Genomic DNA, 17,677 nt, shown 5'->3' with positions numbered 1-17,677 from the left:
GTATAGCTTGACCTTCTCGATCGTCGTTGACTGCAGGAGCTTCTGCAACCCTCTCGAGGTGAACTCAAGGGAGTTTGACGGATCACCAAATGGTGGTGCTTGCGCTTAATACGTGCAGGCAAAATACCATTCCAGTGGTTGATAGTGGAGCAAAGGCTCCTATACCCTACTCATCACAAAAGGTTTTCTCATGAATTGCTAATTGATTTTACTTAGGAATCACTACTAACTTATTATGGGCCCCTAAGATGCGAGTGTCCGCCTTACTTCCGTGAACTAGAAATTCGTGGGTTTGGAAACTTGATTATACTATATTCATTACCTTTTTTCTCTTTCATAAAAGGTTTAGCATGCAATACGGTCCTTTTGTTTTTGTTATTTTCTTATGAAAACGAATGTAGTAGAAATCTAAGCTATTATGCGTTGACATTCAAACAACAAATAATGCGACCAAGCAATAATAAAGCAAGATATGAGGAAAGAAATAACCACAGCCTTATTGGGGAATAGTATCAATGCCTCGATATTAAGCCCCGAGATAGGTCCACGTGAACTATGCACAATAAACATGTCAATCTATCCTATCTAACCGGTTGCGCGGTGCTCCTAAAGCATGCAAAAGAATGGCTATATTCGTCATCACTGCTTTCCCTTAAGTTTGAGTTAGTACACCTGCTTTCGTCCCCTACATTGCAACATTGGTCCCGTTGTCCATCTTGGCATCCATTTCTTTTACATCAGTTGTTTCGCCACTTTCTCCGAGTTCTTTTTCCACCAACTTTCCAGTATCAGCAAACAAGTGCTTGTTAATTGTATCAGCAGTGCCCTTCGAACAAGTTTCTCCCCCCCCCTGAACTTGTGTTACCACTTGAAGAAGCTCCAAAGGTGTGGATGCGGGATCAAGCTCCCAGCATCTAATAGGAGCATTTTCACCTTCTTGACCTGTTAGTAAGTGAGTAGGGACCTGATGAGAGAACTAGAATCCAAGACCTATGGGTATCTACGGATAGGGAAATCTTTGGTAATCTGGGTTTGAGTCGGGATATCCAGTGTTTGGCTACATCCTCCGGACTGGATAATCCTAGATAAACTAAGATTAAATGTTGGATAAGAAATCCAGGACATGGAGTGGGATAAACCCGGATTGAATAAAAAAGTTACAAAAAAATTATCAAAACAAGAAGAACAAGCAAACCATGTTATCTTCCAATAATGGAGTGATGGAGTACGTGGATATTGTTGCCGGCCACCGAGCGCGGACCGCCACCATGACAACCGATCATCGTCACTTCCAACCACCGTGCAATCGCCATCGTCTCTGACCACTGCCAATCATGTTCCGACGACCGAGGGTGAAAAGGAGTCGAAAGTCGATCTGGTCTGTGCTTCATTGCTCTTGTTGTTGCTACTCTGTGCTCCATTTCTATTTAAGTCGACTCACATCTTCATGTCACATAAAACATGAGCAGTCATTAACTTTCGCAAAATCCCAACAGAGCCAAGCTAAAACTCGAGAAGCATGGCGATGCATTAAAAATCTCAAGGACGACCATCACTGACTCTCACAACAGCTAAAAAAAGGATCAAATGAGACTTTTGTATGAAAACGAAGATGTACCTGATCTGAACTGGTCTTCTGATAGGAACAAGTTAACTTCGAATGAGGTAATACACAGCTACGATATGGTTGAATCGATTGAAGATTGCAGCGAAGGCCATGGTAAACCGTTGCTCCACTCATCAAAATTTGTCGGTTCAAGACTAGGTTTTAAAGCATCCGGATCCAAGTAAAGTAGGGACAATTTCAAGAGAGGAAATGTTTATATTCTCTCATCTGGTCCCCGCTCACTTGCTTACAGGTCAGGAAGGTGCAAATGGTCCTATGGGATGCCGGAAGCTTGATCCTGCATCCACACCTTTGGAGCTTCTTCAAGTGGTAACACCAGTTCGGGGAGGAGAAATGCAAGGCACTGCTTATACATCAAGGAGCACTTGTTTGCTGATACTGGAAAGTCGAAGGAAAAAGAACTCGCAGAAAATTGCCAAATAACTGATGGAAAAGAATTAGATATCAAGAAGGACGGCAGGATCAATGTTGCGATGAAGGGGATGAAAGCGAATGTGGTATACAATCGCAGACTCGAGGGAAAGCAATTATAATGAATTTAGTCATTGTTTTTCATGCTTTGGAGGATTGCTGCCGGCAAGATCGGATAGATTGACATGTAGTTTGTTAATTGAGGAGGAGGAAGAGGAGGAGGAAAGCACCGAGATGGTATCATTTCGGACCAAGCAAGTCTTCTTTCGAATGGCTGTTCAAATAGCCATCTGATATCCATAGTTAGTAATTAATCTGCCGATTCGGCTGGTATTTATGGATGGATAAAGATTCTCAGAGATCTTCAGAAGACTAATCTCGGTAACTTTGCAGACAGTTTGATTTTCTTTACCAGGATTAGCGCGATAGTTGCTTTTTCGGCAAAGATGTTCTATTCTCTTCATTATTGATGTCTTAGTGATACATGGATTACAAAGTTGGCCAAATATGCATAATGTGGCTGAAACTTTTCTTTGCATTTTTCTATCGGATGTATAAAATCTTCATATTGAGCATGATTGATTTACCCATTACTTTGTCAAGTGATGAATGGTGTATTTCATTGCTTTCATAAATATTTAATCTTTTGTTAGCCCTCTACAGATTGTACCATTGCCTTGTGCACTTAATGTATGTATTTGCATGAATGGGAAGGCCGATGAAAATCGAGCGTTTTTGCTCACAGTTACATGAAGTTTTGGAGTTCTTGGCAATATAAATTGATACCTCTATGTTTCATGTTTTCGCCTGAGTAGCCTCAAGGCGACTAGTGGTACATACATGTGCAGTGCAATCAACAAAGAGATGCTCTTTTACATGTGCACCCCTACAAGAGAATTGGCTGAGACTTGCCTCTGATTGGAGTAAGGTGAAAATCAACCTCGACTAGTAATTTGCTGTCTGGTGTTGCTAAGAAATGCAAATAATTTTTTATAAAGAGTATTAAAAGTTAGGAAGTTTAAATAAATAAATCTTGGTAATAAATTCAAATGAGAGTTGTTAACCTAAAACTATGTGGTAATTTAATAGGAGAAAAATTAGTGATGAGTGTTACGCTGTTAAGTGAAAAAGGTTACTAATCAAGCCTAATGAAAATTGGTACGTTAGTAAAAAATTGAAAATTTGAGAAAAACAATTACTATAAGTAACTTGAATGAAATTTTGCAACCCAAAACTAGTTGGTAATTTAATATGACAAAAATTGGTAAGTTACTCTAATTTAGATTGGTAATTTCATGTAAGAGTTAATAAGTTCGAAAAGATGGTAAATTATGCAAATAAAAGTTAGTAAGTTAGTATGTAAAAATTGCCAATTTACAAACTATCCAAAAAGTCGTTAATTTCATAAAAAAAAAAGGTTGGTAACTTACGAACAAGTTACCATAAAAGAAGTTACTGATCATTTTGTTTACCAACCGTTTTTTAAGACTGGTTAACATTTATTGAAATTTATCAGCATGGATAAAGAAATTCGGATGGAACATTTAAATTATGTTGGCTAATGACTGGTCGATTGCTCATATGCAACTTCGCGTTATCTCATATATAGTTTTGAGTCCCAAAAGGAAATCTTTGTGATGGATGGATGTGCATTTGTCTCATCTAAAAACACAGGCAAAACATAAGCAAGAGACTGAATATCAATATCTTGTATCCTTGGCTTGGATTGGTTCTAAGTGGCTGCATAGACAGTACTCTTATCCTTCCTAGGTGTCTGAATAAGTGCATACTACAGTACTCTTATCTGCCTTGAATGGGTGTATCGAAGAGAGGTTTCCATAAAGATGAGAAAAGTACAAGCATTGGATTATGAGGGAAAAATAATTTAGGGTATATGTTTTCACGGGGTACCAATTTGGGGGTTTTGATAATATTTACCCAAGGTCTTATCGCAACAAAGTGTTTTATCTGTCGATTACGTGACTGATCTAGTATAACCGGTCAATCACATGTATTGCATAATTTGTATTGTCAATGACTTTCCATGCGATTTATTTCTTCACATATTGTTGCCACGGGATGACCATCGGGACAGGGTTTTGCTTGTTATTACGATATGCATATATTTAAGTCAGGGATATCATTAGTCTCACTTTTAATATTCTAAAATAATTAAAATTACCCTTTTGTCTAAATTAGAAATACTCACTATCCTCTCTTTCATCAAGTTACCACCCAATTCAACACATCCACTCAATTCTTCCAAAAAACTAAATTCTTCCTCTTCACATTATCCATCCATGATCACGCCTCATCACTAGTTTAAAGTCACGTATTTGCAAGCTCTGTGAATGGCTACTTTTTTTTTGGTCGAAAAAAAAACTTCATTCATCATAATAATATCCAATAGGTACATAGAAGACATACAAGCCTAGCAAATACCAAAAAACTGTGGAACAAAGCAAATACTAGAATATAAATAACAAAGCACAAAGCACAGTCTACAGCTAAAAGCACATTCTCATCCCTCGAGAACAGATCTGCCACCATAAACATTTGGCGATCAATCACCAGATTCAGTGATGAGCACATGCCAAGATCCCTTACTCCATTTACAACAATTTGCAGTGCGCATCTAGGTTCAACGTCCTTATCACCATCGCCATACAGAGATATCAACATCAGTATGTTGAAAGAACACAAGTCAAATACATGTAAGGAACTCCTATATCTAAACCTAAATCTAAATCAGGAGAGTAAAATCCCTAGATCTAGACCTAAATCTAAATCTGGAGAAAAGAGCGGCCTAATCTCGAAAAGGTTGTGGAGCCACGTCACGGACATCTTCCTCGATGGCTGTCAACTAGACGAATGGCCAAGCTGGACTCACGTTCACCCAAGATCAGCTACAGAAATTTATTCACGCACATAATCTTCCAAAACAGATTGGGAGAGAAGAAAAAGACAATCAAAGTAAATAAAAAGAAAATCAAAAGCGAAGTAGGCTCTCAGCATTAGAAATTGAAACTGAGAGCCTACGGAAGAGCTTCAAGTGAGGGAAGAGTTTTTGGGAGATGAGAATGGCTACTTCATTCTAAAGCAAGCGCCTGCAATTTTGGGCAAACAAAGTCCATGCACAAACTCGTGCCCCCACTACTCTAAGTCATTTGTCAATTAGTGACTGTCAAATTTCAATTTGTGGAACAATAGGAGCTGTTAGAGCTAGCTAATAATGGCTTACAAGAATCTGTGGAACAGTAGCTGCTGAGGAAAGCAACTTGACACCCACATAAATGGATTCGTGCCTTGGAACGTGATGTTTTATCATAGTTTTTGTGAAGATTGTGGGATGACTTTGCCTGCGAGATGGTATGAGAAGGCATTTTGCAAAATGACGAAATTGAGCGACTGCTTAAAGGATGTGGATTCACTTGATGAACAACTCGTGGATGGTAAAGATGGCTCATGTTAAAGATCGCTTGCTAGAGCTTTTATTGGGTTCCATCAATCCGGCAGACACTGCAGAGAAGTATTGCAACATATCATGCGATTGGAAAGTCAACATCCCATGTTTGTTTCAGTAAAGTGAGTGAAAGATGAAGTAGGCTAATAATATCACATAGAAGGGATGAATAGGTGATTATACGAAATCTTGACAAATATTGTGGAATTTAAAGATGTCAAGATGAATATGATCAAGTGCAAGAAAAACAAACTATGAATATGATCAGATTCTAGTAACATTCAAATTATCAGGTGCAGTGTTTCTATCAAGCAATAAGTAAGTATGAACTGAGAAATAGAAGACTTTGCACACATAGCTTGATAGTGGTTTACCTTAGTCTAAACTTACATCCACTCTCCCACGCTAACAATTTACTGACTGAATTCCACTATAATCAATGAGAAGTTACAGTTGTATGTGCCTGATAATATTCAAGCACTTCTCCACAAAGGTGCTGCTAATACTCAAGTCGATAGGTCTCACAATCTCATACCCAAGCACACACTTATAATACTGTTAACACCTCTCAAGATATTACGATAATATTCTCTCAGAAGACAATTCAAAGTATGTGAAAATCTCTCGAAATTTGAAATTTTGTATTCTTGATCTATCTTGTTTTTCAGCCCCTTGGTCTTCTTTTATACTCCTCAGTATCTGAACTTCTGTTGGACAATTTCGAGGATCAATTTTCAATCTACCCGTTGGACAATTGTTGAGAAGATTAGGTAGCTATTGAGGTTGAACAATTAGAGATCCCGTCGATTTTATCACGCCCCGAACCCCAACGGGTTCGCGACACCCCTACGACGGTCGTATTGAACGCGACGTCTCAGGACGCGTCGCTGACCCAAACGAAACACACAAGACATACGCAAGTGGAAGCAAAAATCGAATACCCCTGACAAGAAACATTCAAAGAGAGGTAGCAGAAAGGCACGTACTCAAAACATTTCATACACTTGGCACTGGCTTACAACCTTCATTTACACCACAACCATCCAGGCTACTAACTTTAAATTACGTTCATCAAAAAGGAGTGGAGTTGGTAAACTTATCTCCTCTACAAAACGGGGCGCTCAAAAGACGGGGTAACCCGACCTATCCTCGGTCCCCGTGGTATCCTAACGGCGTCTCCAACTCGGTCACGATCGCGGATCTGAAATTGTTTATAATTCAACAATGAGAATAAATCTCAATAAGCAGACAACCTAAACCCCACATAGGCCAATGTGTACCCAGACGAGCCTCAGCATGCAATCTAACAATTAACATATTCGAATTCACATAAACACACTTACCTCGCCTCAAATCACACGCCAACTCTGCACGTTAGTCAAATTACTATTAATATAATAACACCCAATGTACATATCACTATCACCCGAGCGCCATACACACGTGCATTCACCAAATTCAATCAAGTACATTACACATGCGCATACATCCAACTTTCTCTCGACCCGGGTCAACACCCCACAGGTCCTTTCTCACCACCCGTGTCAATACGCTCCAGGTTGACAGCCCTCCGATCAATCCGGGCTTTGTCCCGGGTCAACACGCTCTAGGACCTTTCTCACGACCCGCGTAAACACGCCTCAGGTCAGCCCTCCGATCAATTCAGGCTTTGTCCCGCGTTAACACGCCTCAGGACTCTTCTCACGATCCGGGTCAACACCCCACAAGTCCTTTCTCACAACCCGGGTCAACACCCCACAGGTTGGCAGCCCTCCGATCGATCCGGGCTTTTCAAGCAAACACACACGCCACATAATTCAATCAATTTCCATGTTATTCACATATTCAAACATCAACCAAGGATATTCGATCAACCACAATACCATTTGCCACTCATGTGCACCAAGACAACCACAATTCCACCAATTCAAGTCATGAATCACTCACCCATCCTTGATCGCATTTGACAACGAGAACCCACCAATAATTCACCACATATGAACACGAATCAAGCATTAGATCATACGGGACAATCACACGCTAAATCAACGTTCAAACATCAACGGCCCCTCATACAATCACACTAAGCCAAAGCTCACATAATGCGCGTTATCCCCATCACGAATCATCAACATGAACTACCGTCAAACGACCATTAAATCACGCACGAACGACCGACAATCTTGGCATAAATTCCAGCACTAACGACCTCCAATCCAACCACAAAAATCAGCCATAAATCATCTCGATTCAGCCCATACTCCGACCCATTCGTTCACCCCGAACCAGCCCACGGATCAGCCACCAAATTGCGCTAAACGGCCACTAAATCAGCCCCGAACAGCCACTATATCCGCTACATTCAGCCCACACACAAACCCCTAAACAAGTCTAGCAATATCCATCATCCTAAGTCGGGATTAGGGAGTCGCTTACCTCGACTTGAACAAGAAAACGGGCAAGGGCAGCGGGGACTCGCCGGAACAGCAGCGACAACGGCGATCGGCGAGGCTCTCGGCCACAGCCGGGCGGTAGGGGTGACAAAGAGCTCCGGTTGAGGCGGCAGCAGCTCGGCGGCAGCAGGGGCGAGCAGGGGCCTCGCCGGAAAGGCAGCAGCTCCGGCGGCGGCTGGGCAGCGACGGCGACGGGAGGCCGAGGCAGGGAGCAGCGAGGGAGAGAAACAGGGGAAGGAAGCAGCAGCAACGTCGTCGGGGTTGTGGCAAGGCGGGCGGCGGCGAGTTGGACGGCACAGAAGCAGCAACGTCGCCGGGACAGCAGCAGCTCCGGTGTTCAAGCGGCGGCTCATGGCAGCGACGAACGGCAGTTGAGCGCGAGCAGGGGTGCGCGCGAGAGGGAGGAGGGGAGCTCGGCCACGCGGACGACAGCAAGCAGCAGCTCGTCGGCGCCTTCGAGCTGGAGTGGCGACGGGACGAGCAGCAGCAGCGATGCACGGCAGCACTGGTCTGGTCTCAGCTCCGGTGCGGCTACAAGCCATGCGAACAGGGGAAAGAGAAGGAAGAAGAAGCAGTCGGGCTCGAGGAGGTTAGCAGCAGCGGACGGCGTCTCTGGGCTGGGACGAACAGCTGGACAGCGTGCGACGTCGGCGCATGACGGTGGCGGCTGGTCCGGGCAGAGGGCAGCACTCATAGTGGCTTGGGCGGACCGGCGACGGGCGATCGCGAGGCGACGGGCAGTGGCGCGGCTCGATTGGGGTGGAGCCGAGGTGGTGGCGGCTCGTCGGCAAGAAGGCGGCGTTCAGCGGCGCAAGGCGGACGGCGAGCGAGCAGAGAGGAGCAGGGCAGCGGCGGCGAAGGGGAAGGAGGCAGAAGAGAAGAAGAAGAAGCAGAAGAAGGAGAAAAAGAAAAGAAGAAAAGGAGGAGAGAGAGAGGTCTGCATGGGTAAGGGGGAGTAAGGGACGCGCATAGCTGGGGGGAAGGGGACGGGCGCGGGAGAGAGAGAGAGAGTCAACGCGATGAGTGCGATCCGACGGCCCACGTTCGAATTTAAAATCGATCCAACGGTTCACTAAAAACCCTAATTTATAAATTAGGAAAATGCCAAAAACACTGACTAAAATACACTACGAGGGAGGTCTACTAGTCCAAATCCGCACCCAGTCCAAATTTCATTTTTCACTAATTCCGGGCAATATTGACGCTGGCCACAATAATATCGACACCGTCCAATTAAATTCGTCACGAAATTCTGAGAAATTTGACACCGAAGTTTGGGCTCTAAATAACGGCCAAATTCGATCGAGTACGATTTTAGCGAAATCTCTAATTTGAAAATAACCCAAGAGTGATCAGTTCCGGGCGAGATTTTACTATAAGCACATTGACAAAATACACGCTTTATAAATTCCAAAAATGGGTCGAAATTTGGAATGTCACAGATTTAGCTGACCATACAACCAAATCTTGGTTTACAAAAGTGGAGGTCTTTAGTTATGGAAATAATCTTGCCTTCAAGATGATTATCAATCAATCAAGATATTTCGCATGATTGATTATTTTACGAAGATAATCTTTAAGATTGATAGTCAATCAAGATCTTCTAAAGTGGAAATCCACATAAGATCATTAGCTGTAAAGAATGAGATTAAGTATCTCAAAATGATAATCTTAAATTTCGCGATAAGAATCTCATCTCAAGTAGAATAGGTGTTCTATTAATATTCACCTCTTTTTAATCATATCCAACATCTGCTCCAGCGTTGTCTGCTAATATCCACTTATTAGCCTTGCCGCTATTCATGCTGTGATATTCATCCAATTGCCTTGCTGATATTCACACAGTACACCTATTGATATTCATGTAGTACGTTGCTTATGGCTTCTTGGATATTATCAACTATTCTTTCAAAGATACTCTTACAATGATAATGATGTAGATTATGTAGACATGAGATCTTGATGCTTTCTAGTCAATATAGAATTCCATTCATCTAGACTTGTACAAAAGATCTTTCAATCATAAAAAAAATCCTTTCAACGTGAATATTACCTAAAATAGAAACACTTTTTACATTTATTATGATTGCTACGAACCATTGATAGTTTTGTTAACTTCAAAATATATAGAAGGTTTTCTGAACAAAAGAGAGCCCATGTTCATAAATTTCTTGACCAAGATAAGCGTCATCCTTAACACTTCTGCTCGGGAAAGGAAATCGATGCGTCTCACAGTGTGCCTGCAGGTGACACAACACCAAATATGGACTCCTATACTCGAGGAGATACTAAATGGCTTGAAATATGAGTTGGACTATTTGAATGGCCAATTCCCAAGAGATGCCACTAAGATGGGTCGGCAGATCGTTTCTGTTTGCCTAGAGTTCTTAAATGAAACTTCAAGTTCCTTTCATGCCGACTTCTCTTCACGGGGGCGTGTTTCACCAGCTACAAAGGCTAACTCCTTAGCCTCAAGAAAGTGGAAAGATGTGTTGGGAAAATGTCCTAATAGATTTTAAAGTCGACAAAACTATTCATGAGTATTTTGTAAGTCTGATAAATACTTTGAAGTATTTTGATTCAGAAAATTAATACTTTGAAGATGGCAAACCTTTTACTTCAAGAAGTTCAGACTTTATATATGGCAGAAGGAGAAGTCCAGACTTTATACTACAAAAGAAAAAGTTCAGACTTTATACGGCATATGAAAAACTTCAGACTCGAAAGGTTCAGACTTTAAAGAACAACCATCTTGACATAAGTTATGAATGCAAGACCAGGTTATATAGAACTAGACTATATCCAAACTTTAACGCAAACTCAGAACGTATACAACAGCTAGTAATCTAGCTTGGATTTCGCAAATGGAAAGTCTTGATTGACTCGATCTCAAAGGTTGTAAGAGAAATTTATAATGCAAAATATCTGGGAGAAGAACACTAGAAGTGTCAAAACTTGTGTACGGTGCTCACTTTAGTGCCAAAAGTTTTCTCCGACTCACTTAAGTGCCAAATCGGAGGAAAAACGATCACTTAAGTGCCAACGGCGAGAAATTCCGGCCAAATTAATATGTGGCTTTTATAATTAAAATTTTAAACCTACTTGGAATTTTTTTTTAAAAAAATTGGTCTACGTGGCATTTCCAGGTGTATAATTCGATTTTTTAAATATTTTTTCTGAAATTTTTTCCCTTCTTTTCTTTTTTTCTTTTTCTTTCTTCTTCTTCTTCTACCTTGGGTCATCGCCGATGACCGAAGGCCGGCCATCGGCCGCCTGGCCTTAGCGACAGCGAGGTCGTCCTCGCCATGGCTGGCCGAGGCTCGACCTCGCCCAGATCGGGCGAGGTCAGGCGAGGTCGAGCCTCGCCAGATCTGGGCAAGGTCGAGCCTCGCTCGGCCGTGGCGAGGCCGGCCTCGCCGTCGCTGGGTTTGTCGACGGCGAGGTCGGCCTCGCCATGGCCGGGCGAGGCTCGACCTCGCCGGATCCGGGTGAGGTCGAGCCTCGCTCGGCCATGGCGAGGCCGGCCTCGCCGTCGCCGGGTTTGGCGAGGCGGTGCGGCGCGAGGCCGAGCTGGTCCGGGTCGCGTCGGAGGAGTCCGGGATCGGCGAGCTCTGGGAGCTGGAGGGCGGGTTCCCGGGCTGCTACGACGACCCGTTCCAGTACGGGGCCAGGGATGCGTATGGCGGCGGGGACGAGGAGGGCAGGTACGTGGCGTTCGACGGGCTGTTCGACTTCTCCGACGCGGGCTACGACCCGTCCAATCTGTCGGACTTCTTGTGGCGACGCGGCGCGGGGAGACGACCCGTTCGATTTGTCGGACTTCTTGTGTCGGCCATGGCGAGGCTCGACCTCGCCAAACCCAGCGACGGCGAAGCCGGCCTCGCCGTCACCAAACCCAGCGACGGCGAGGCCGGCCGAGCGAGGCTCGACCTCGCCCAGATCCGGCGAGGTCGAGCCTCGCCATGGCCGAGCGAGGCTTGACCTCGCCCAGATCTGGCGAGGTCGAGCCTCGCCCGGCCATGGCGAGGCCGACCTCGCGTTGCCAAACCCAATGACGGCGAGGCCGGCCTCGCCACGGCCGGACGAGGCTCGACCTCGCCCGACCTCGCCGGATCTCGAGCGAGGTCGAGCCTCGCCCGGCCATGGCGAGGCCGACCTCGCCGTCGCCAAACCCGGCCGACGGCGAGGCCGGCCTCGCCATGGCCGGCGAGGCTCGACCTCGCCCGACCTCGCCGGATCCGGGCGAGGTCGAGCCTCGCCCGGCCATGGCGCAGGACGGCCTCGCCGTCGCTGAGGCCGCAGGCGGCCGGCTGTGGCCGGTGGCCGGCCTCCGGTCACCGGCGGTGACTCAAGGTAGAAGAAGAAGAAAAAAGAAAAAGAAAAAAGAAAAGAAAGAAAAAAAATTCAAAAAAAATATTTAAAAAATCCAAGTGTACATGCTAAACTACGTCGTTTTGATGTGTACATGCTGACTGAGCATGCTGACTCAACCTCCGGCGAGCCACATCGGCTTCAAAAATTAATAAAAAAAGGCCACGTCGGATTTCCGGCCAAACTGATCGGAGTTGGCACTGAAATGAGTGTTTTTCAAAAAATTTGGCACTAAAGTGATCCAAATGAAACTTTTGACACTAAAATGAGCGCCGTACACAAGTTTTGGCACTTCTACCGTTCTTCTCCCAAAATATCTTAAATTGATTGACAATCAACTTCGAGACAAGTTTCTTTCTAAATGGAGAGGTTCTTCTTATAAAAACCAAAAATTTGATTGTATGGGTGACTAGATTCAACGGGATTCATATATTATCACTCAATGGCTACTCAATCCTTCTTATACAAATATGTCCAAAGATTGGAAGATGATCATTTGAATACTGTCCAACGGCCAGATTGGAAGTGAAGGAGTATAAAAAGAGACCAAGTGCTGAGGAGCAGAAGCAAGAGACGAAATCCATAATCTACAATTCCAAAGTCTAAGCATACTCCGACCTTTACTACTTGTCTTTCATGAGCTAAAATCTGTGATCTTGAGAGACATACTGTAAGAGTTATTAAGTGAGATAGAGTGACCTATCATTCACAGAGTGTTATTACTCAAAATTTGTAACATCTTCATTGATCATCTAGTGGGATCCATCCAGTAGGCTGTCAGTGTGAGAGAATGAACATAGCATTGATCTAAGACGAATCACTATACGTTTTGTGTGCGGTTTTTCTCATCCCTTACAGTTCCGTTCATTTATTACGTTGCACATTCACACAATTGCTATAAAAGACTGTTTAAAGTCTGAACGTTGTTCTTGTTCTTTTATTTACGCTTTAACTTAATCAAGAATTGTTTAAATCACCTATTCACCCCCTTTTAGGTGATCCTTGCTAGTCACCTCAAGATGTCCTTGAGATGTTTGATGACCTCATTTGATGTTTAAATTATGAAGAAGAATTGTTTTTCCATTTAAAGAAGCATGAGGCAATGAAGGAAGGGTTGTCTCAAATCAGGGATGTGGTAGTTGACAGATGTGTTGGGTATAAAGATGCTCGACACCAGGAAAGCCTAGTAGTGCAAAGGAAACTTACCAAGACACTAGGATACTCATCCCCATGCATGTTTAGTCTTCGCTTGTATTATCTCTATGGATATGTCAGAGACTTGGAGGTAGACCTTTTGGTGGGATTTGGGGACACGGCGAAGATAGCAATGTTGTTTGCACATGGGAAGGATTTTGACATCAGATTAGGAAAATATCGTCTGGAATGGGGTAAAACATTTACGGTTCTTGGACTTTTCAGGTTTGTGTGAGAAACAGCAGCAGTGGAAAGAGTTTTGGAATTGCAAGGTCATTTATGGTGCATGGGAGCTGAGGAGAGGACATTAACATATAAAGGAAATCCATATTTTTAATGAAGTCACATTGTGATTGGTTGATCTTTACCATTTCTGTGTTTGAACTAATTGTGTTTGTAGATTATTTATTTAATCATAAATACAAGAGACCAGAGTTCATTTCACTTTTTCGGTGGTTGAAGAGCTGACATTTCTCTGGGTGAGTAGGATGCTTTGTATCGCCTTGGGGCAGAAATGGCAACTACATGGAGTGGGAGGATTAGTAATTTCACATCAACCACATGGAGAGTAACACCAAGGAGCATGTAAACGATACTTAGGTTGCATATTTCTAGTAGAATTTTATTTGAAAGCTCTATAGACCCAGCATAAATGCAATATTGTGAATGAAATTGTCAAGCACTGTCAACAGCATATTTGTCTGTACACTTGTGAATCAACACGTCTAAAATCTATTATATGCAAGGTATAGCGTATCCAACTATATCCATTACCCGTAGGGAACAGAAACTATGCACGTCTTCAATCCAGGTTCTATTATTAACATGTACAATCATTGATTTTTGTGTTGGTATTACTATTAGGATTGTTGATAGTATAGTATCATTGTCTGCTCGGTTTTCCACTCGAGCATCACCTCCTTCAGTTATTGATTTTTGCTACCGTGTGGATTTCTGGAGCTCCCAGTTGACTTCATAACGGATAGCGTCTGTTGCAAAGGATGGTGAAGAGGCATCTGTCATGTTCAGGTTCGGTTGCTTCATGTCTGGAAGAACTCGTTCTACAACTATGTAGAGAATCCTCCAAAACTTGCATATATCTACTGCTAGATAGAATATTATGGCGTAGATACAATTTTATGCATAATGCAGATAGCTGCAGTTGATTTTCAAGTTACCTGATGAGAATGTCTCTATCTCGGCCATATTCTTGTATCGTGTAATTAGAAACTTCAATGGCATCTGAGAGGTGAAGGCAATATTTTAAGAGACTAGCTATAGAAGTTCCAGTTCACTTAGTCATTCCCTCTGTTTCTGGTGCCCCATCTTCTGTAGGCGTGCGTTCGGCAAAAACTTCGGGCAATATTCAACCACTCATTCTCAACATGCCTCAAGTTTATTAATTGCTAAATGCTGAGAAGGGCCTACAAGCTAATCTCAGGGCTGAATCGCCACATCCCATTCATTCACCATTCCGTCGTCGTGAAATGTATTGGATAGTGAAAAGCTAATATTCTGCACCGACTAACATACATAAATGGATGTCTGCTGATTCTGATAGAAAGTGACCAATGATCACACGCAATTCAATCCAAACTTAGAGCATTACAGTGGCAATTTACCATTAAAAAAGCAAAGTTATTTGAGAGATAGGACTGAGCACGCGGTCTGCACTATAGTCAGGGCAAGCAACACAATCGCAGCGACAACCGAGATGACTGCCCACGGGCTACTGCAGTAATTGCGCTTAAACATGGCCTTCCACTTGTTATAACGCCTTCGGCAATGCGCGACGAGCTCATGCCTGAGGTCGTAGAAGTAGGCGTTTCTTGTCCACATGTAAGTTTCGTTGCAGAAGGTGTTGAGTAGGCGTGTGGCAGCATCCTCATTGCCGAGCCAGTTCTCTATGATTTCTTTGTCGATCAGCAAATTTGCATCACCTGGGGTATTGATCAGGTGATCCATGAAGGCCATATAGTCGATCAGATAACTGTCGTCCCGGTAGTAACATTGCTCGAAGGCGATAATGTTCCTAAAATAGGATTCCGTTGTGTGGTAAAGACCGAGGCGCGGGATTTCGAGCACTCCATTCTTGAATTTGATGTCTAACAAGCACCGGCTTTTACCTGAGAGCATTGTTAGTAGAAGATAAGGAGATAAATAGAGAACGAAACAGAATCAAATTCAGAAAACAAAATGACACAGGTCAACTCTCACCTCTTCTCAGCTTGACTCCGGCCGCCACCAGCTCGGTTGCACTTGGGATGAACTTGAACATTTCATGGTTCTCGTATGGTGCCTTCCTGACCGATGGCAAGTGCAAGAGCCTGATCGCATCGAGGAAGTGCTTCACCTCTGACTCCATCACCCCCTCCGGCAGCTCCTCCATTTTCATCCGCGGCTGGAAGAACTGATACGCAAGCTCGAGCAGCCCCGGTGTGTGCTTTTGGTGCGATCCGTACGCCATCTCGAACAGCTCTTGGATGGCAAAGAACGGTATCTGGTTCTCCAGCAGCCACATGTCGCGGCGGACGTCGTTAATCATCCATGGCTTGCCAAAGATCGGGTCGCCATACGGCCTCCACTTATAGTTCCACTGCATCAGGAAGAGCTGGATCACAAAGATGCCGTCGAGGAGCATCATCTGTGCAAACTCATCGAAGTCGGGGATGATCGGCTTGTCGTAGCACTTCCGGGCCCGACCCTCCCAGGACTTGATCCTCTCGATGTAGTCCTCCAGGCCAAACCTCCGGTTGTACTGGAGGAAGCTTTGCAAGTATCGCAGCTTCTGATCCTCCATCGGCTTGAGGCCTTCCTTGTCACGGTGATAAGGTCCGATTGCGACGACGCGAGGTGTGTAGGCCTCTTCGTAGCCCCGCCGGAGCTTCTCCGGAACGGTGTAGATGCAACAGTCCACAGATACTGCAGATAGTTGCTTCATTCTGTTGGTTATTGAAGTTACGAGTTCACCGTGATGATGGTCACTTGCAGATGTCGGCCCTGTTCCTGCCATCCTCTGTTTCTTCTCAACCTTAAAAAGAAAAATTTTCCCTCCTCAGTCAATCAAGAGCAAAGGTTTGAGCAAAATCCAGGGCAAGAAAAAGGGTATTCTGTGCCAGAATAAGCCCAGAAATCAGGTGTGGCCTCTTTAATGCGGAGCCATCAAGGAATTAGCCAAAAAAAAAAAAAAAAGGAACAGAAACAAAGAAGGAGCGGGAATTCAGACATAGGGTTTGGTTGGTCTGACTGTTAGGCATGGCCGGAAATTTTCGTCCTCGTACTCTCTGTAATTTCACATTTATAATTGATGCACAAGTCATTTTAAACCAATTTGCATTTTCTTGAGGTTGGCTCCAGCTCCATGTGTTTTTTTATGTGAAAGCACAGAGACTAGTAAGCAAAGCACGTTCGTAAGGAGGTTTTGGTGAACACCAGGCAGCCATTCAATTGGTAATATTACCAACTCAATCCATCATATTTAGGTATACTAATAAGCAAAGCACGTGCTTATATTTTTGTTTGACAGTGGACTTAGAGCATTACAGTGGCAATTTACCATTAAAAAAAGCAAAGGTAGTTGAGAGATAGGACTGAGCACATCGTCTGCACTACGGTCAGGGCAAGCAATACAATCGCAACGATAACCGAGAGGACCGCCCACGGGCTACTGCAGTAATCGCGCTTGAACATCGCCTTCCACTTGTTATAGGGCCTCCGGCAATGCGTGAGGAGCTCATGCCTGAGGCTGTAGAAGTAGGCGTTCCTCGTCCCGAGCAAAGTGTATTTGCAGAAGGTGTCGATTAGGAAGCCGAGATATGAAGATTGTGTTGGGGAGAACTGGGGCAACAATTCATCAAGAACTAAGCTCAATTTAGGATGAATATTTTCTCTACGATTAAACCGACCGAAATCGACGTAATCCTAGCAACAACCAACAATATTCCATCAATTGAACCTTGTAATAATAAGGAGACAAATGCAACAACGACATCAAGATTTAATGTAGAAACCAATGAGAGAAAAATCACGGATCGCCCCAAAAACTTCAACTAATCACCAAGAAAGCAGTATACATAAAGCTCTTTTCTAGTCACACACTAAATGCACAACATCAGTAATACAACATCATTTTTATCACCACAAAGGTGGATTTACATA

The 17,677-nt window shown here is 43.8% G+C and overlaps 1 protein-coding gene and 1 pseudogene across 1 annotated transcript; one reads left to right on the top strand and one right to left on the bottom strand.

Annotated features, from left to right (window-relative positions):
* Positions 1-5,270: 5,270 nt before the first annotated feature.
* Positions 5,271-13,856, top strand: LOC115663770 (uncharacterized; annotated as a pseudogene).
* A 1,160-nt stretch (positions 13,857-15,016) lies between these two features.
* On the bottom strand, positions 15,017-16,744 carry LOC115686250 (UPF0481 protein At3g47200-like). The gene is made up of 2 exons (XM_030611477.2): positions 15,737-16,744; positions 15,017-15,645 (listed from the first exon to the last, which is right to left on the bottom strand). Exons 1-2 carry the CDS (start codon positions 16,530-16,532, stop codon positions 15,158-15,160), a joined length of 1,284 nt encoding a protein of 427 aa, XP_030467337.2. The 5' UTR covers positions 16,533-16,744; the 3' UTR covers positions 15,017-15,157.
* Positions 16,745-17,677: the final 933 nt, after the last annotated feature.

This window comes from Syzygium oleosum, unplaced genomic scaffold, assembly GCF_021117445.2.
Source record: "Syzygium oleosum isolate NSW1041296 unplaced genomic scaffold, Sole_v2.1 Sole_v2.16, whole genome shotgun sequence".
In the NCBI taxonomy this organism is placed as follows: domain Eukaryota; kingdom Viridiplantae; phylum Streptophyta; class Magnoliopsida; order Myrtales; family Myrtaceae; genus Syzygium; species Syzygium oleosum.
The sequence above is the reverse complement of the archived record's forward strand: the minus strand, read 5'-3'. Positions and strand labels throughout refer to the sequence as shown.

Bases quoted from the DNA above. Each gene is read 5' to 3' on its own strand.
- LOC115686250 (XM_030611477.2), bottom strand. From the start codon at position 16,532: ATGGCAGGAACAGGGCCGACATCTGCAAGTGACCATCATCACGGTGAA. The intron at 15,646-15,736 runs GTGAGAGTTGAC...CAATGCTCTCAG, and splicing joins CGGAGTCAAGCTGAGAAGAG to GTAAAAGCCGGTGCTTGTTA.